At 36.9% G+C, this 17,640-nt stretch overlaps 6 protein-coding genes and 2 non-coding genes across 9 annotated transcripts; 6 read left to right on the plus strand and 2 right to left on the minus strand.

The window, feature by feature from the left end:
* On the plus strand, window positions 12-3,938 carry LOC18606727 (uncharacterized protein slp1). 2 transcript variants are annotated; one of them, XM_018118070.1, is made up of 4 exons: window positions 12-434; window positions 1,030-2,375; window positions 2,501-2,586; window positions 3,354-3,938. In XM_018118070.1, the coding sequence occupies exons 1-4, from the start codon at window positions 206-208 to the stop codon at window positions 3,586-3,588; spliced, it is 1,896 nt and encodes a 631-aa protein (XP_017973559.1). In that variant the 5' UTR covers window positions 12-205; the 3' UTR covers window positions 3,589-3,938. The 2 variants fall into 2 exon arrangements, with proteins under 2 accessions (XP_017973559.1, XP_017973560.1); XM_018118071.1 differs by having other exon boundaries at window positions 1,108-2,375.
* On the plus strand, window positions 4,500-7,726 carry LOC18606728 (F-box protein SKIP8). Its single transcript, XM_007040503.2, has 3 exons — window positions 4,500-5,126; window positions 5,957-6,153; window positions 7,210-7,726. The coding sequence occupies exons 1-3, from the start codon at window positions 4,653-4,655 to the stop codon at window positions 7,466-7,468; spliced, it is 930 nt and encodes a 309-aa protein (XP_007040565.2). The 5' UTR covers window positions 4,500-4,652; the 3' UTR covers window positions 7,469-7,726.
* Window positions 7,940-8,011, plus strand: TRNAQ-CUG. The gene has a single exon. It is a non-coding gene; the product is annotated as a tRNA-Gln (tRNA).
* On the plus strand, window positions 8,055-10,187 carry LOC18606729. Its single transcript, XM_007040504.2, has 3 exons — window positions 8,055-8,389; window positions 9,081-9,322; window positions 9,853-10,187. Exons 1-3 carry the CDS (start codon window positions 8,148-8,150, stop codon window positions 9,903-9,905), a joined length of 537 nt encoding a protein of 178 aa, XP_007040566.2. The 5' UTR covers window positions 8,055-8,147; the 3' UTR covers window positions 9,906-10,187.
* Window positions 10,402-10,473, plus strand: TRNAQ-CUG. The gene has a single exon. It is a non-coding gene; the product is annotated as a tRNA-Gln (tRNA).
* On the plus strand, window positions 10,495-12,994 carry LOC18606730 (RNA polymerase II transcriptional coactivator KELP). Its single transcript, XM_018117962.1, has 3 exons — window positions 10,495-10,945; window positions 11,040-11,145; window positions 12,583-12,994. The coding sequence occupies exons 1-3, from the start codon at window positions 10,670-10,672 to the stop codon at window positions 12,675-12,677; spliced, it is 477 nt and encodes a 158-aa protein (XP_017973451.1). The 5' UTR covers window positions 10,495-10,669; the 3' UTR covers window positions 12,678-12,994.
* Window positions 13,240-15,001, minus strand: LOC18606731 (probable protein phosphatase 2C 55). The gene is made up of 4 exons (XM_007040506.2): window positions 14,828-15,001; window positions 14,110-14,437; window positions 13,848-13,997; window positions 13,240-13,749 (listed from the first exon to the last, which is right to left on the minus strand). Exons 1-4 carry the CDS (start codon window positions 14,836-14,838, stop codon window positions 13,468-13,470), a joined length of 771 nt encoding a protein of 256 aa, XP_007040568.2. The 5' UTR covers window positions 14,839-15,001; the 3' UTR covers window positions 13,240-13,467.
* Window positions 16,160-16,774, minus strand: LOC18606732. Its single transcript, XM_007040507.2, has one exon. It carries the CDS (start codon window positions 16,772-16,774, stop codon window positions 16,160-16,162), a length of 615 nt encoding a protein of 204 aa, XP_007040569.2.

Consider the following 17,640-nt stretch of genomic DNA (forward strand, 5'->3'; position numbering starts at 1 on the left):
GGAATAACCCACAAACAAAAAAGGATCCCCTTTCTTTAAAGCTCTCGTTCTCTACTTTTGTTTCTCTTTATTTCTCTCTCTCTCTCTCGTCTCTCCCCACAAGAAGCCAAAAGCCAACTGTTTCTCCAGATATCGAGGAAAAACAAAAGGAAATTCTTTGTTTCTCTCTCTCTCAGAGATAACCCTTTCCTTGTACGGATGAGACATGAAGAAACCTCGGAATGGGCCTTCCATCGTGTACGTGACATGTCGAAGCAACTGCAACAGCAGCAGGAGCGAGGAAACCAAGACCAACGGAGACAACAAAAACAGCAGCAACATCTCCTCCAATAATGGAAAGAGTTTCTATGAAGTTTCTTTGTCTGTTATCATCTCTCTTTGGTGCCTTGTTTTCTTATTCTACTCTAGACTTGGTCTCAGCCATGAAAATGGAGGTAAAACATTTCTTTTCTTCCTTTTCTTCCCCCCCACCCCTTTCCTACCCTATTTTTTTATGGTTTATTTCTAGCGAACCCTTCGTCCTTAGATTAATATTCAAGAATTGGTTTTGTTATTTAGCCAAGTAATTGTACAGGATTAGGACATTTATCCAAAAAAGAAAGCATTAATTGGAACTAGAAAGACATTTCTCCTGTTACATAGAAGCATAAAAAAAGTTTAAAATTGCAGCTTGCAATGTGTATTTTTGCTGAATCCCTTTTACTGGTGGCATAATGGGAAAGAATGGAGCCAAGTTAGATTCTTGGGCCCCAAAGATTGTGAAGTTCAACTTTTATTCCCAACTTTATGCATAGTTTTACTTAACACCCCCCATAATATTTACATATATTCTTAGAACCGCTAATTTATGCTTCTGCAATGTTTAGCTTTCTCTTCAGTGAGCTAGCAATCGGGTTATTTGCATCATCTTTTTTTTTTCCTTTAAATAGAAATTTTGAGTCTAGAATAAACAATGAAAAGAGCATTATCTACTTGAGTATTACTCTTAAGTTGGTTAATGATGCATTGACTTAAGTGTATCTTCTTCAGGAAATCCACATCCTGAGAACCAAATCTCGTCTTCTTCTATTGTTTGCAATGATAAGCTTTGTAATGATGCATATTCAGGTGTTGCAAATAGAGGTGATAATTGTTCAGATGGAGTGCTGCTAGAGCTTAATAAGTCAGTGCACTACAACAGCTCCGCTGTTTATGAGGAGTTTGTGAAGTATGAGTATTCCCTCCGCGAAACAAATAGGCTTGAAGAAGTGATTCTAAGAGTTTTGGGTTACATGCCTTTTCTCTGTGATGTACATGAACAAGAGGGGCAGAATAGAAGTAAAAAAATGGAACAACCTAATGCTAAAAGTCCTTCTGCTTATCTCAATCTTGATGAGTTCCGGAACATAACAAGGCAAGCAAGAAGTGAGGATCCTCCAGACAAACTAATTAATATTACTCATCGTCTTGAAACTGATGGTTCAGAGTACAACTATGCCTCTGCAATGAAAGGCGCAAAAGTGGTTGCGCATAACAAGGAAGCAAAAGGAGCGAACAACATATTGGGAAAGGATCACGATAAGTATCTAAGAAATCCTTGTTCTGCAGAAGGAAAGTTTGTTGTGATTGAGCTGGCAGAAGAGACTTTAGTTGATGCAGTCAAAATTGCTAATTTTGAACACTATTCTTCAAACTTCAAGGAATTCGAGTTGTCTGGTAGTTTGAATTATCCCACTGAAATATGGTCCCCATTAGGGAAATTTGTTGCTGCAAATGTCAAGCAAATTCAAACCTTTAAGCTGTCAGAACCAAAATGGCTGAGGTATTTGAAACTGAATCTGCTCAGTCATTATGGATCAGAGTTTTACTGCACACTGAGTGCTGTGGAGGTGTATGGTGTTGATGCAATTGAGCGGATGCTTGAAGATCTGTTTGAGCCATCTGAACAACATGTTCTCACAAAATTGGCAGACTCTAATTCAACAGGGCCTTCCCCAAAACCAGATGTCTGTTCCTTTGATGGCAAAAAAAATGATGAGGCTCAAAATGGGGCCCAGACTGCTGTGTTAGGGATAGAAAATGCTGAAGATGTTCAAAAGCTCAATGAAACCGTGACAAAGAATCCTGTGACAACTAGCAGGGTTCCTGATCCTTTAACTGACATTAAACAACTTCCGGTTGGCAGAATACCTGGTGACACTGTTCTGAAGATCTTGATGCAGAAGGTGAGGTCTCTTGATTTGAATTTATCTGTTTTAGAAGAGTATATCAAAGAATTGAACCGAAGAGAAGGAGATGTTTTGCCAGAGATCAATAAGGAGTTATCAAGATTTTCTCTGCTTTTGGAGAAAAGCAGAACAGAAATAAAAGAAATTATGCAGTGGAAAGAGATGACGGTACTGTACAATTCTGTTTAATTTCTTTCTTCTTCTTTATTATCATCATCACCAGCATCATCTTTTTAATGGAGAAACGAGTTATGTAACCACTTGAGTATTTAACATCTTTTTCACCCATTCAGGAAAGAGGATTTGCGGAACTCGAATTATGGAAAGCAGCTGTCTCTTCTAGTGTAGATGCATTGTTCAGAGAAAACAGCATGTTAAGGTTAGAAATATCTTTCGTAACAATCGAAGTTTTCATGTGCCTTTTCATTTTATTTTCAGTTGTTGTTTATCACAACTTTTTTCATTTATTATTTATTAAAGTTATCCTTGTTTTATCTTGTATCTTTCTTTAGTCTTTTTAGAACTTTCAACATAATATTAGATGTTTCCTATTTATTTGATCTGTTGCTTCCGCTTATAATCAGAGTAACTAACATGATGGATATCTTTAGTCCCATGTGCCATATGCGATCATGCCCTTTAGCTCAGACTGCAAAAAGTAATATACCTCCAATGTAAGGTTGTCATGATGGACAACTCAGCTAAATCTCACTTGAACGAAGCCTTAATCTGACTACTTTAGCCTCCAGCTATGGATTATGTTCAGTCATTCTGCATTTGTTGAATTTTATATTATGAATTTTATCTATGTTCACATGTATAGGAGGTTAGAAGTGAATATCACTGCCAAATATATCTACTAAATTTTTTGTTCTTTTCAAAGAAATACTAATCTGATTGAGTTATTCATATGTTCTGATATTAATTCAAAGTTTGAATGCATGAAGACTTCATTTCGTACAAATGTAGGTTCATTTACATTCAAGAGCTGAGAAATCCCCTGTTTTGCATTTGCATTCTTTAGAATAGATTCTGGCATTTGGGTGCAATTAGGTTTTTCAAGCCCCTTTCTATATAAATTTTACGACCACTTTCTTTTCTGACATTCTTCCCTTTCCCTTTTGCTTTTTCTCCCCACCTCAACAGATTAGATGTTGAAAAGATTGTACGTGATCAAGCAAGTTTGGAGAGTAAAGAACTTGCTGTATTAGCTGTAAGTCTTTTCTTTGCTTGCATTGCTATTCTCAAGTTAGTTTCAACCAGAGTTGCAACACTTTTAGGAGCCAATCAGCCCGATAAGGTATGCCGGACAAGCAGAGGTTGGGTTTTAATTCTTGTAAGCAGCAGTATGACAATATTCATTAACTTGCTCTCTAGCTAGCCCCCCACCCCCTTCTTTTTCTCTAGGGTGTAGAAAATCAGGTTCTTTTTTGTTTCTTCTTTAACTAGCATTTAGTTTAAACCTCACTGTAAGTATAGCTATGTGAGGGAATCTGGCTCTGTTTTTTTGTCTCTGGTAATGACTTGTTGTTCATAGGGTCATCCTGAAACCAGCAATGTCTTATTGAATAGACAGATTATTTTCCAGAGTTGGACCTTTGAGATGGAAAATGGAAAATGATTGCCTGGAAAATCTTAGGATTGGCACCCACTTGTGGAAGAACTTTGGTTTTGATCAAGTGTTTATTTGCCCCTAAATGAATTGGAAAGGAGGAAGAATGAAAAAGAGTAGATAACACAGAGCAATACGCCCCACAAGGAGAGGGAAAATGAATACTATAGATCTAGACCTAGCTGCACTAAAGGAAAGTGAACCATATGGTCCATACTTCAATCTTTCATATCTCAATTTTAGCCATTTAACTGCAAAATAAAATGGTAATAATTAATAAAATAATAATCTGATATTAAATCAGAAGTGAAAAATAGTATGGAACTCAAACATGAAAGAAAGGGTTTTTAATTAAATATATTAAATGCTAACCCTTTTTTTTTATCTTATATACCTTTTTTGAAAGATTTTATTTCGGTTATTGATTTATAATGTCCAAATAAATATATTAATATTTACCAAATAAACGTTTGATAAGGGGAAATAAGTTGTTGCAACGGAAAGATGCGGCGATACGACGCCGTGTATGAAAATTCTTATGGAATTACAAAAGTATCCCTCTATACTGATTTATTTTCTGGTTTGAGTTTCTCCTCCGACTCAGTCACGACTCTTCGCCCTCTCTTCTGCGACAAAATTGAATTTTGGCATAACTTTTATTCCTTTTTTTTTTTAAAAAATTCAAAAAAGAAGAAGAAAAAACTATAAGTAAAATCTCCGAATTAAGGAAAAACCAAAAAGAATTTCTCCGTCCTATTTGATTTTCCTTTTCGGAATCAGTGGAGATTTCTAGGGTTTTATTTCATGTACTGCGAAGCTTTAATGTCTTATGAATGGAGATTGCCTATAGCCTCTCCATCGCTCTCCAATCCCATCAGCAGTTGATCATAGCCACAATCATCACTCTCCTTTCCCTCCTCCTCGCCGTCCGATCATTCTTCAAGAGACCCCACAAATCCAACGCCCTCCGTCCCGTCACGTCGACCGGTAAAAAGGAACCTGAAGAAGCCACATCCTCGCCCCCCTGCAACTGTTCTTGCTCCTGCAACGGAACTTCCCATTCCGCGGTGTTCCTGAACGGCGGTAGTGCTGGTCCGCTGCAGGAGGGTATGGTGACGGCGGATGTTTCCAAGGTAGCTGCGGAGAGACAGAGCGGGGCGTCGATGATGGAGCAGTTGGTGCCGGAGATTACGACGCACGCGCTCAGTTACTTGGATTATCCGAGCCTTTGCAGGCTTTCTATGACTAATTCGCTGATGAGAAAGGCTGCTAATGATGATAATGCATGGAAAGCGCTTTATCACAAGGTACTCAATTTTCCAATTTTTGTTGCCTTTGAGATATATATATTGGTGTTTTGCTTGAAATTTTGGTTTTCGTGAATTCTATGTTTAATTTTTGTAGAGTTTGCGATCAAGGGAAATGCATTTAAGTAAGTAGTAAAATTGTTCAAGAAACTAATTATCAAGATAAAATTACTCTCGGAAAAATCCAACTTTTTTTTTCGAAAAAGAAAAATCATTTCCTGGACTACCTTTGGCTGTATTTGTTTCATGGCGTTTCCAATGAAAGTGTGAAAACTGAAGGAATCCTTTCTTTCATTTATTTTTAGTTTCTAGTTCATGGGGAGCATAGAACCTAACTACACAGAATCAGGCCATGGTTTGTTTATCTTGAACGAAGAGATGGACCTGTTTTGATGTTTGCTACCACTTTCCTTCATTGATTAATTTTTGTCCAAAATTTTCACTGTATGTTATGTCACTTGATGAACTGTTATAATGGTCAAAAAATGAGGGTGTTGACCTTATGGGGGGAAAAGGGCTTTTGGCTTCTTATCTCACTCCTGTAAAGGAGGAGATTCATGACTTTTTGCAGTTTACATGAATGTTGTATCTTCTGTTTTGTTTCCTTGTGGCGTGAATTTGTTTATCACTCATAGGCTTTATGAAATATGCAATCACATTTTTCAACCTTTGGGCCCATTCTTATGTGTAAGCTGGTGATTGCAATTTTCTTCTGATGACCTTGTTGTTTAGCTGTGTGTGTTCCCATGTTTTTCTTATGAGTTGATTGTCGATATCTTTCTTGGTGGGCTCTATGCATAAATTTTCTGCCTTAAACTTTTGATTGTTAGGATTTTACTTTGGAGCAAGATAGTGTAACACCAGTTAATGGGTGGAAGGCATATTATGCAGCTACAAGAGCCATAATGAATGTTAATGCAGAATTCTTTAACATCATCAGAGATAGGTCGCTTCAAGCAATGAGTCGTTTTTGGCTGAATGCGGATTATGTAAAGTGTGTTCATGCATCTGGAGAACTCTTTTCAGGGTATGATGCTTTTATTCCTCTATCAATAAAGGCTGTTTACTTCTTTTTGTTCTTATGATGATGGAAGGTTATAATTTCAGTAATTATTATGATTTTTTTATTAGGCTTCTGCACTGGAATTCAGATTTTAGGCCTTAGAAAGTTTGTGGTGCCGTTCCAATTCTCTTATTGTTGATTGAACATCTTGCTGTAGACTTTTTCCACATTAAGGCTGGGTTAAGTTGCATGTGCATGCTTACCTGCCTATATATAGATGTAATACAGCACAGATGATCAAATGTGGGTCGAATGAGGGCCTGCTCTTTTCATGCTTGCTATTTAAGATGTTTCTAGAAAATTATGTGATGATTCCAAGAATATTTGAAGATAGAGAAGAGCTTTCACTTGGAAGATGATTATAAGTTGTTTATATGATCACATTTTAAATGGCTAATTCCTTAGTTGGTTCCAACATTGGAATGCTTTTGCAAGTATTTCGCTGTTAGCACATAGTGATTTCCTTGGAATAACAGTGCTTTTGTCGTAACATATTAGTGCAATTCAACCATGAGGTGTGCGAACAAGAGATGTTACTTTGGGATAGGTGTGTTAGAAGCAACTACATACAAATAGAGTTTATTGAAAAAAAAGACCGAGAAATTGTAATTTGTAAAAACTGAATTATGTTTGTATTTCCTAGCATGTAATGTCAAGTTGTAGAAATGAAGGATGTATTACCTATCATGATGGAGGACAAAAAGCTTGAATAAAAAAGATTTATTTCAAGATATTTTGAACAGTAACTTCCTATTTGTTTTAAGTTATCCCTTTTGTTAGAAGCTTGTCCAGCATCAGATCAGAAGGTTTTCTGATGAAAAATATTCAATTCTCAACCTACGCTTATCAAAATCTTGACCTTCTTGATGTTTTCAGGGCGTAGGTTGAGATTAGCTAATTAGCATGTTAGTAATATACCATCATCTTAGCATTTGGCTTGATTAGGCTTAGGTCTATACATTACTTGTTTGTTTTCTATGTTGTATTAATGCTGAGAGTCATTGTTCTTTTCCCCTGCAGGTATAATGCTGTAATACAAAGTTGGCAGCTTGCTTTTAATTGGGAGCAGGGGGTTGATTTTCAGGTTATAGATGTTCGAGCCCGGGTACTGACCGACATGGCCTGGGTTACCATGAAAACCTTTGTTGACATGGATAATGGGGCATTTAACATGACTAACGTCTTTGAGTTCCATAATGGACGGTGGTACCTGGTGCATCATCACAGCTCAGTGATGCTTGCGGATGGGGACGTGGAACAACAGATTGTTCATGGATAACAGAAGATGAAGAGTTAAATACAAATTGATAATTTTTAGTACTAGCTTCAAAACATAGTACTAGTGTTTGTTAGCAAAAGCAAGTTGCTTGAAATTTCTCTGGAATTTCTTTCAAAGATATTTCTTTTCCGGCTTTGCAACCTCATTTTTGGGTATTTTGTGGTAAATAGGTGCCCTTTTACGATTTAGTCTCTTTGTATTATTTCTTTGCTTCCTAATGATCATAATTTTGGATGTATATATATCAACAATTCTTCACATGGATGTATACATGTGTGAATTGAAGTGGATTCACACAAGTTGCATGACGTGCTGGATCCAAAAGTGGCTTAAGGGGTAAAACTAATGGGATATGATATTGGAGTCAGTGACTTAAATTAAATTAATTGTCGCTGCGAGTGATGTGGGTGTGTACTCATAAACCTATCTTGTTTATAAAGATTAGGTAAAGTTTCCAAAGCCGTTACCAAAGGTTCCATGGTCTAGTGGTCAGGACATTGGACTCTGAATCCAATAACCCGAGTTCAAATCTCGGTGGAACCTTTATTTTTTATATATTTTTATTTTAGTCATTCCCCTGCGCCTTGTCTCATTCTGGGCCTTACATTTTGCTTACAATGCTGCATCTCGGGGCTGTTATCCATTTCCTTGGGAACGCACAGCAATTCAACTAGAGGGAATGGCGATGGCCCTTCTCTCAGCACCACCATTATCTCATCAAACCTCATTCTTCCAACGCCCTTACTCTCCCTCTTTTAGCTCCATAACTTTCTTCAAGTATCCATCTAAGCCTACCATCCCTCTGTCCACTACTTCTTCTTCTTCAACTTCTACTGCTGAAGATAAACCTTCTGCTTCACCTGATGTTATACCTGTCCAATCAGAACCTGCCACCGTTGCAGTTGACCAGCCTCCTTTCAGGTACCATGCCATGTTCTTTTAACTTGGAGACCATTGCCAGTTACCTTAATTATTGAGTATATTATAAGGTAAAATGAAAGTTTTAACTAATAAAATTTTGATGCTTATTGCTCAACTTTCATAGGGCAAATTGTGGTGGAAGGCGCTTTTCTTTTAAGTATCTTGTCTCAGTCAACTAATTTGCTATTAATTGATGGCTTAAGCAGTAAAAATAGAGTCATCTTTGTTGTTAGTACAGCACAATTTAATATTAAATATTGCTCTAAAAGGGTCTTTGAAACTATTGAAGGGTCATTATGGCCTTGTAGCTGGCTTTCAGATGAAGGATTGAAAGCCATCGCCGCGCTATTGCTTAAAGACTTTGTTTCACGGTGCTAATTTGAGCATATATTTTATTCTCATTCACGTGATGGAAAAATGAAAGCCCCTTGTCTACAGCATTTGAACTCTAGACCATCCATTTCGATGGACACCCCTCAACCATTTTAAGGCATTACATAGTTTATGAAGTTTACAGGGGCTTAGAAAAACCCTGTTCATTTTGGTTTTGTTTTGCAAATTGTGATTAGGTGTGTTTGTATGCTTTTGATATGAATCAAATGCAGTGTTCTAGCGTCTATAAAATTGATTTTTTTCTGTTTGTATTTCCTCTTGGCATTTTATCTAAATAAGATGGTTGACAAGTTCACAGGGGTTGCAAGGCCTGTGGGAGAGAGGAACTGGAGAGGGGATGCAATGGTGAGGGAAGGATTCAAGGAGGGATTGCAACAGTCCCAGGGTTTGGTTGGTGGCCTATAAAGGCTTACCGGCCTTGTCCTGGATTTGTGGCATCTGGTGGTAGGTATAGGCGACGGGGTCAAAGCATGGATGAGGTTGCCTCTGGAAGAATTGGGAGAGCTAGTCCTGTAGGGACTAATGATGAGGCTGAATCACGTAAGTACATTTCCTAGTTTGTAGTATTTGATATAACTGTCTACATTGAATCCTAAAAGGATATTATAGGAAGCATTCCAAGACTCCACTCTGTATATTTGGACTGAGAGTTGGCATCCTCCAGCCATAGAACCAGCCCATTCAATGAAATTTATATTTGAAAGGAAAGGGCATCCTTCCAATTTTCTGCATATGCTTCATATGCAATTGTATGCATTGTCCAACCATCTTAACCTACCAAACCTCCAAAGAAAACCAGTTGATTTGAGTGAGCATGTTGATGCTTTTGAATTCTGATATTCCCCTGCAAAGAAATCAACATCTTTAATTACCAGCCGATATTTCTGATACATCTGTCTAGTAGTCTTTTCGAACTCATTCCATTAATCTGTACTCACAATATATTTAGATAAGTTAAAAGTAAAAAATGAATCCAATCCAATCTTTTTTGTCATTGCTGCTTTCTTGTATTTTCCTTTTTGCTCTTTGAAGGCTATTCCGGTTATATGATGTAAATTGAATCCTTGCAGCAAGAAAAAGCAAGGTCCAAGGAAGTTCAAGAGATAACCAATGCATAGAATGAGATGTACCTGCAATTGCAGCATAGCTCGATTCAGAAAAAGCCAGACCTGGTGCAGCCATTAGTCATGGGTTTGTTAAACGACCATACACATGCCATTTTTCCATTTTTTTGGCTTTGATCTTAGGGAACATGGAAAAGCTGTTACTTGTAATTGCCTACATGTCTTTGCTGCCTGTCCACTCTCTACCTTCCCAGTTGATCTGCGCAATGAGAGTGAGCAAACTCCTGAAATTGACCAACAGACCAATTATATAATTTTGTCAAAGCATAAATTGGCTTCAACTGGCAGCACTGCTATTTATTCTTTTCAAAGCAAGATGATATCGGAATCTTTAACTACAAATCCACAAAGGTTTTCCTAAGCTAACACGACCATCAATGAAACAATCCCCAACATCCATATAGTCGCAGTAGTACAATTACTCATACTCCAGGTGATGGAAGAATGAGGCATGGAAAAGCGACATTGATAAACTTTGCCTTGAGTGGCACAAAAGGTTCCATGGTCTAGTGGTCAGGACATTGGACTCTGAATCCAGTAACCCGAGTTCAAATCTCGGTGGAACCTCCTTTTTTATTTTTCTCGGAATTAAAAAAGGAAGCAAATTTTTCCCAAATCAGATAAAACCATAAAACACAGCATCTTCGACCTTTCATCTCTCTCCCCAAAAACCCACAGATAAAATCATAAAACCCAACATCTTCGATCTTTCATCTCTCTCCCCAAAAACCCACAATCAATTGAAAAAAAAAAAAAGGAATAAATGGACGCAGAAACTAGAGGGAAGATAGAGCAAACGGTGAGAGGAATCCTGCAAGAAGCTAACATGGACGAAATGACAGAGTACAAGATTCGACAAATGGCTTCACAGAAACTGGAACTTAACCTCTCCGAGTCCAAGTACAAGGCTTACGTCAGACATATCGTCAATTCTTTCCTCGAAGAACAGAAGGCCAAACAAGAAGAAGCGGATGATGATGATAATAATAATAAGAACAACAAGGAGTTTGATGATGATGGTGATGTCATTGTTTGCAGGGTTTGTTTGTTTCTATCTCTCTCTCTCTCTTAATGGGTTTTAAGGAAAATTTTGATTTTTGAGATTTTCTTTTTATTGGGGTTTTTTTTTTCAGCTGTCTGAGAGGAGAAGGGTGATGATTCAAGAATTCAGAGGGAAATCTTTGGTTTCCATAAGGGAGTTTTATAAAAAGGATGGCAAAGAACTTCCTTCTTCTAAAGGTAAATGCTTTGCTTAGCTTTAATTCCAGTTGTTTCAGGCTAATTATATATCTTGCTTTTGAACTTATTTTTCTGAGCAAGTTATGCCGCTGAAGCTAAGCTTCTGTTTATTATAATGTGTTGAGCTTGCAAATGGCATAAGAAACAACTTAAATTCGCACTGATTTTCTCGATTGCTGCTATTTTGGTTTACCGGATCAACAAATCTATGATGCTTAAGAACTTTATATTGATAACTAATAGGAAATTTGGTTGCACAATCTGCCCAATAGGTCAACTTTCCATTATGTTTGCCAAGCATACATTTACTTATATTGTTTCTTTTAGTTCTTCATATTATTGCAATGTGCTGATATTTTGGTGCTTTCCATAATCAAACCATATACAAACCATCGAGAATCCAGAGTCTTTATAATGGAAACTGATATGTGCCAACCTTGTGATATTGCTGTGAGTGTTTATATACTTTCACATACTGTTGCAAATGTTATCATGTATCATGATTCTTGATCTATGCCCTGTTTTCACCTTTTTTGTTTGCTTTGTGCTCTTCGGGAAAGTGTGATTACTGATTTGTACCTAACGTGTCTTGTAGTAGTGACTTAGGTTGCATAATCCAGCTTGTGGATGCTTCCGTTCATGTGCAGTGAATTCAATTTCAAAGTGCAGGAGAAAATAATTTCTGTATCTCTTTGAAAGTGTTTTACTTGTACACTGTTTTAACTGCTGAGGAATTATAGAGGAAAATTGCATCAAATTCACCTGCTGTCTTGCTTCTATCATGTTACAGAGTTGGTGTCTTGGTTTCTTTTGCTCAGGGTATGAATAAACCAAAGAAAGGCCTTCATTTGTGCCCTTTGAAACGTCTGTGAGAAGGGTGGGGCATAAAGCAGAAAGAGAACCATGGACTTAATGTGTATTTTTGGAAATAGTATTATTATTATTGTCTTCTTATTCTTAGGCCATTTTTACTAAATTTATGTGAATACTCTGCCTTATCTCGTTTTTTCAGTTTCCTAGGCTATATTACCTCTGTGAGCTGCATTTTTGGATGTGTGGATCTCATAAGCAGTGTTTTGTCAGTTTTCTAGTCTGTTGTTGCTTGGGTGGATTTTGCAGAGAAAGGAAGATGAGTTATACACTAACTGTATCCCTCTAGGGTGTCAATAGTTTATAACAAATAGAAATGTAATTGTTTGGTTCGTAAGCCTTGTGCAAGCTGATGCAGATATCAAAGGCAAATTTTGTATCTTAATGTTCTCGAAACAAATTCTCTCTCTCTCCACACTGTGCATGATTGTTGGATGTTCTAGTTAAAATGTCTCAATTTATTCTTCATGATTGAACTTGCTTCGCAGTTCTAAAATTTACTTGTGCTGTTGATGTGAAAGAATTTCATTTTAATACTTGTTTTAAATTATGGTGCTGTATAAACAGGAATAAGTTTGACAGAGGAACAGTGGTCAGCCTTGAAGAAGAATGTACCAAACATTGAGAAAGCTGTTAGGAAGATGGAGTCTCAGACCATGTGAGAGCGTCATCTGGTGACTGACTCTGAAGTTCTTGAAATGTGTAAGTTTGAACGTGAAGTTAACCTCAGTATCTTAGGCGGCTATGCCAGCACTGCCATTTATAGAAGACTATACCACTGTTTGGATTCTGTGATGTTTTTGAATCTCATTTTGGAATGCAGGGCAGATAGCCCCGTTGGAAATGATCCACATCCTTGAATCGGAATGTATGTGAATACTTTGGCAACTAAACATGTCCTTATTCGTGTAACTTTGCTACTCCTTTTAATCTGAGAGATTATTATTCTATACATAAGTGTAAGAGTTTTTAAATTTTACGAGCTGAATCAAGAAATGGGTATTTCCATTTAATAAATTATTTATACTTTACGAGGACACTTGTCGATCTTCTACTTCGCCGAGGATTCTAAAAGCTCCAACACTTCCCTGATCTGCATGCACATCGGGTTTAAGTTGTTATGTATTGATTTCCCTGGGAGCAGAGGGAACCACCAGGCTTTGACTGCCGAAGCTGCTCGTTGCTTGCTAAGATGAAAGAACGTATTACATGTACAATCTTATATAAGCGAGGAAGAGTGCTTGTTTTTTTAATCATTATTACTATAGTTAAATAGAAAAAAAAGAAATGAATCCAATATTAAATGGACCCTCCGAAATTTTAGGCTGGCTGAACCTGAGCTTGAGTAGTTCAGTCCTCTGAGTTTTTATGCAATTATCTTATTACACTTCCGAGCAGGTTGTTGGCATCTACTAAGTTAATTAGAGGACAACTAAGAAACAATCCTATGTATCAAAGAATGCGCGAGACAATGACGGTAATATCATCTTTCTTTCCACCGGTATGCCTTTGACCAGCCATCATAGAAGCTTGCATATATGGAGTGACAGCTTCTCTATCCAAGGAAATGTTGTAGGCCTGTTGAGCCACGGGCCAGGCAACCTCCTCTGGATCTAAACCTAGTTCAATCCCCGCAGCTGCAGCCTCCAATATCAGACTTTCAGACAAGTTGTCGAATAGTCCATCAGTTCCAGCTATAATAACATCTCCTGGTTCTACTGCAAGCTTGATTACCTGCTTGGGAGGAATAATTACACACAGATTGTGAACTTGACATAATCTGATGATGTAGACAAATTGTATAATTCAGAGTGACCAACAATTTACATTACCTGTGCCTGCCAGGGTTCATCGGAATTTGCAGAATTTCCCAGCTGATATGGATAATTGAAAGAGTGTTGCTGAATTGGTGACTTGTATACCGCTGCACCCTGTCTGATCAGCATAAACCCGCTGTCTCCCATATTAACAGCATGCAAAATCTATTACAAGGGAAAACGAAAGATGGAAAGAAATTCATTAGTTTGTGAGCTTAGAAGAGAGCTGAATAACCAATTAACATGACATCTGCAAATAGTAATAAATAGAACACACATTGTCCTCCTGGAGGGTTATGATGCAAACTGTTGATGATCCTTCAGCTTTGGTCTTTCTGAAAGCCTCATTCAAAACCTCCATCGGATCCACCTGCCTGTCTGGCTGTGTCAGGATAGCAAGAAGAGAATTATTCATGAGTTCCCTGGCATATAATCCAGCGTCAACACCATGGCTGCTCCAACCACCCACGCCATCTGCCAGTCCAATTGTCTGCTTCTCTTCACAGATAAAATGGCTGTCATCACCCTGCGGCCTTGAATCTCTATCTTTGGCTATATAAAACGATCCAGACAGCATCATCAGGTTTCTCTTTTGAACACCAACCCTAAAACTCAAAAAGGATGAAACCAGAGATACTGTGAGTACATAATTCAGCTCCTTTTCCCCCAATCAATATTGAACACAGAAAATCCCGGTGGGGCAAAATTTCTTGTTTGACTGATGGGGCCTACCCTTTTTTGTCCCCTTTGGATTCTTTTACAAACTAAATAGCTTCAAAGCTTAAACTATAAGCTAGCTAAACTTGTCAAGTTTTATTCTCTTAACACGTTCAGCTTTGTTCCAAACTTTCAAACCACACTGTGTATACCCCTTAAAATCAATCCAGATGAAGGAATTTCCGAGACCTATGAACTTTTTTCCCAAGAAATTAACAATTTAAACATAAATATTACTATGTAAAAGGAGAGAGATCAAAAGATGACCAAGTCCATACCTATCAGCCATGGTATCTTCAGAATTTGATTGTTGAAATCCTTGAAGCAATGTGGGTTGTCTATCAAAAGCTCAATTGAAGGGAAGAATAATCGAAGCAAAAGAAACCGAATTATAAATAGTACAGTAATTGCTAGTACTTCCCAAGGAAGGTTTCCCTTTTGTTTTTCCCCCTGGCCAAGGCTTGTTAAGAAAGAGACTTAAGGAACTTGGGAGCATAATGACTTAATTAGTATGTTTTTTAGTTTGTCTGATTCCGAGTTGATAAAGGAAACGCGTTATCTAAGCTAGAGACTCCTAGTATAGATAGGATTAATCGTCTGCGGCAGGAGAATGAATACAAGCCGCTTTAGCTAATTAATTAGTGATTAACCAAGATCAACAACCATAATTTCATAATTTATATAACTAAGAATCAGATTAATGTATCATTAACATTATTAACACTAACGAGAAATGGATAAGGGAATATAGCTTTTTAAAAAAAATATATGAAGAAAGAGAAAAGTATGCATGTAATGTATACTATACCTCGACTTTTTTTTTTCATAGGTTATAAAAGAAATAAGTAGATATAACACTTCAATAAAATTTTAAATTATTTTAAAAAATTTAAGTAAATTTTTTATTATATTTAATTAATTTTTTATATTTTTATTTTAAATCAAGTAAATCTTTCTCCAATAGTTAGCATGTCATAACAATCTTTTAAGTAAATTTTGTTATTAATCAAAATGTCATATGTCTTTTCATGTTACTGGATATACTAACATGCCATAATAATTGATAACATAGTTACATAGTATTTTTCACTTTTCACATTAGTATCACGTCAGCATTTCATAGATATAAAATAAAAAATAATATTTAATGAATGACAATTAATCAAAATCATAAAAGCTTATTTTATTTAAAATAAAAATAAAAAAAAATAATGACTTATTTGAATTTTTTCAAGTATTATGTCAAATAAATATATTAGTACTAAAAAAAGGAAAGAAATACTATTAATTGAATCTAGATTTAGCTTTTAATTCTTTTATCTGTGCTTATCATTTGTGTTATTGAGTAAAAATTGAACTATGTTATGCAAAATCAAATCAATAACCCAAAGTTTTAACTCTTTGAATATTTTGAATTCAGAAAAAACTAATTTCAACTAATTAAAGAGCTTTGGAACACTTCACCATGGGCTTTAGAATTTTAACTAATTATAGCATTATATGTACACGATGCTTAAACATTTTAACATAGATAAAAAAAAAAAGCTACATTAAATTTTTTTTTCTAGCAGACTAGCATGACTTAGTCGATTACAAGAGCAGAAATCTGGCTATGCTACTTTGTTATCAATGGGAACCTTGAACACGTTTGACAAGGCTGGCTTCCATCCCACCACCCAAGAACTCTTGCTCCGCTTTGGGGTGAGAGTAGCTGAGCTTGCTGCAGCCATTCTCATTTTCTCAATCAAGGCCTCCGTGTTCACTTGTTCCGACAAAATATCCTCCAGTTGCTGGCTGCTGATCACCAATTTCACCTTCCAAACCCCATTCTTCTGCGATGGAAGCACTTCCAGAGCCGACCCACTTGATAAATTCTCAACAAAATCTGCTGATGACATCTTCGGTGGCTCAATCCGATTCATCCAATCCACTTCCAGTTTCTTCACAGCTTCTTTGTTAACCTGTTTACAGACCCCAGTGTCACCAGACTTGTGCACCTTCTCCATGGGGAGAAGATAGTAAAATCCCCCGTTAACCAGGCACTCGTCTTCGGGCAATGGTAATGAGGCTTGACCTCTTCTGCAAACAGCATACCCTGGAAAACTGTTGGCAATCTCCCGGGCGAGTTTAGGGCCCTTGATATCAATGATTTCACCGGCATCTGTTAAGACCCGGATGGAATTGCTGCACTCCCCAGTGACCCCTTTGAGAGAACAATTCCCCATTGACAGAATTTCCTTAAGCACCTCACATTCACCCAACAGTCACAGGCTGCAACTTGTATTTAAAACCTGGAATCTTGGCAAAAACTAGTGGAAACAAAATGGGGAGGGGAGAGAAGGTGTCAGAAGAGACAATTTAAGTGCTGTTGTTTTCAAAAATTTGATCGGCGCCATGTGATACTAGACCGTTGGCAGGATTGTTTAAGGGAATTTGAGTTTTGTGCAACTTGGAAAGGGAAAAAAATGGAAGAATAGGTTAAACAAATAGTAGGTAAACGACATTTCAGAAGCAGGTGAGTTCGAATTAAAGGTCTAGGGGGTTTGCATTTCACAGTTTGCAGGATTCCTCTCTAATCTTGGAGGCACCTAAATTTTACTTTAGGGGCAAGTGTTTTTGGTGTCTTCCTTGCAATTGTATTGCCTGGGGTAACAAGGGACAAACATTATCACAGTATTTTAAGTGTTTTCTTCATGTTGCGTATCGGTTGGTTCATGTATTTCAGCAACAGCAAAAGAGAGTATTTATCAGTATACAGTTATTGAATAAACAATTGCTGTAAACAACGCCCGTGGGCAAGAAGTTAGCTCTATGCCTTCTATCGAGTCCAATTCAATGTACCCAAAAGAGAAAATATGTCTAATTATATTCTGAAATATCTAAAAACGAATCATCTCGTGAATGAACATATGTCAAAATATGTTAGGCTTTTACAAATTTTATATATATATATATAAAGTAAGCTTATCCAAATCTTTCAAACATTAAATGCTTTATCTTGATTTAAAAGAAACAAGAATCTTCCTCTCTTTATGTAGAAAAATGCGTTAAATTTTGTGAGTTACCATATTAAAAATATAATTTTAATTAC

The sequence above is a fragment of the Theobroma cacao genome, chromosome 3, assembly GCF_000208745.1.
Source record: "Theobroma cacao cultivar B97-61/B2 chromosome 3, Criollo_cocoa_genome_V2, whole genome shotgun sequence".
NCBI classification, from domain to species: domain Eukaryota; kingdom Viridiplantae; phylum Streptophyta; class Magnoliopsida; order Malvales; family Malvaceae; genus Theobroma; species Theobroma cacao.

What these genes read in the sequence shown, in the direction of transcription:
- LOC18606732 (XM_007040507.2), bottom strand. Translation starts at nt 16,774, where the DNA reads ATGGGGAATTGTTCTCTCAAAGGGGTCACTGGGGAGTGCAGCAATTCC.
- LOC18606731 (XM_007040506.2), bottom strand. An exon ending in TAACCCTCCAGGAGGACAAT is followed by an intron (nt 13,998 to 14,109) that starts GTGTGTTCTATT and finishes CCCTTGTAATAG; the next exon opens with ATTTTGCATGCTGTTAATAT. An exon ending in ATGAACCCTGGCAGGCACAG is followed by an intron (nt 13,750 to 13,847) that starts GTAATGTAAATT and finishes CCTCCCAAGCAG; the next exon opens with GTAATCAAGCTTGCAGTAGA.
- LOC18606729 (XM_007040504.2), top strand. Translation starts at nt 8,148, where the DNA reads ATGGCGATGGCCCTTCTCTCAGCACCACCATTATCTCATCAAACCTCA. An exon ending in GTTGACCAGCCTCCTTTCAG is followed by an intron (nt 8,390 to 9,080) that starts GTACCATGCCAT and finishes ACAAGTTCACAG; the next exon opens with GGGTTGCAAGGCCTGTGGGA. An exon ending in TAATGATGAGGCTGAATCAC is followed by an intron (nt 9,323 to 9,852) that starts GTAAGTACATTT and finishes GAATCCTTGCAG; the next exon opens with CAAGAAAAAGCAAGGTCCAA.
- LOC18606728 (XM_007040503.2), top strand. Translation starts at nt 4,653, where the DNA reads ATGGAGATTGCCTATAGCCTCTCCATCGCTCTCCAATCCCATCAGCAG. An exon ending in GGAAAGCGCTTTATCACAAG is followed by an intron (nt 5,127 to 5,956) that starts GTACTCAATTTT and finishes TTTGATTGTTAG; the next exon opens with GATTTTACTTTGGAGCAAGA. An exon ending in TCTGGAGAACTCTTTTCAGG is followed by an intron (nt 6,154 to 7,209) that starts GTATGATGCTTT and finishes TTTCCCCTGCAG; the next exon opens with GTATAATGCTGTAATACAAA.
- LOC18606730 (XM_018117962.1), top strand. Translation starts at nt 10,670, where the DNA reads ATGGACGCAGAAACTAGAGGGAAGATAGAGCAAACGGTGAGAGGAATC. An exon ending in GTGATGTCATTGTTTGCAGG is followed by an intron (nt 10,946 to 11,039) that starts GTTTGTTTGTTT and finishes TTTTTTTTTCAG; the next exon opens with CTGTCTGAGAGGAGAAGGGT. An exon ending in AGAACTTCCTTCTTCTAAAG is followed by an intron (nt 11,146 to 12,582) that starts GTAAATGCTTTG and finishes CTGTATAAACAG; the next exon opens with GAATAAGTTTGACAGAGGAA.
- LOC18606727 (XM_018118070.1), top strand. Translation starts at nt 206, where the DNA reads ATGAAGAAACCTCGGAATGGGCCTTCCATCGTGTACGTGACATGTCGA. An exon ending in TGCAGTGGAAAGAGATGACG is followed by an intron (nt 2,376 to 2,500) that starts GTACTGTACAAT and finishes TCACCCATTCAG; the next exon opens with GAAAGAGGATTTGCGGAACT. An exon ending in AGAGAAAACAGCATGTTAAG is followed by an intron (nt 2,587 to 3,353) that starts GTTAGAAATATC and finishes CCACCTCAACAG; the next exon opens with ATTAGATGTTGAAAAGATTG.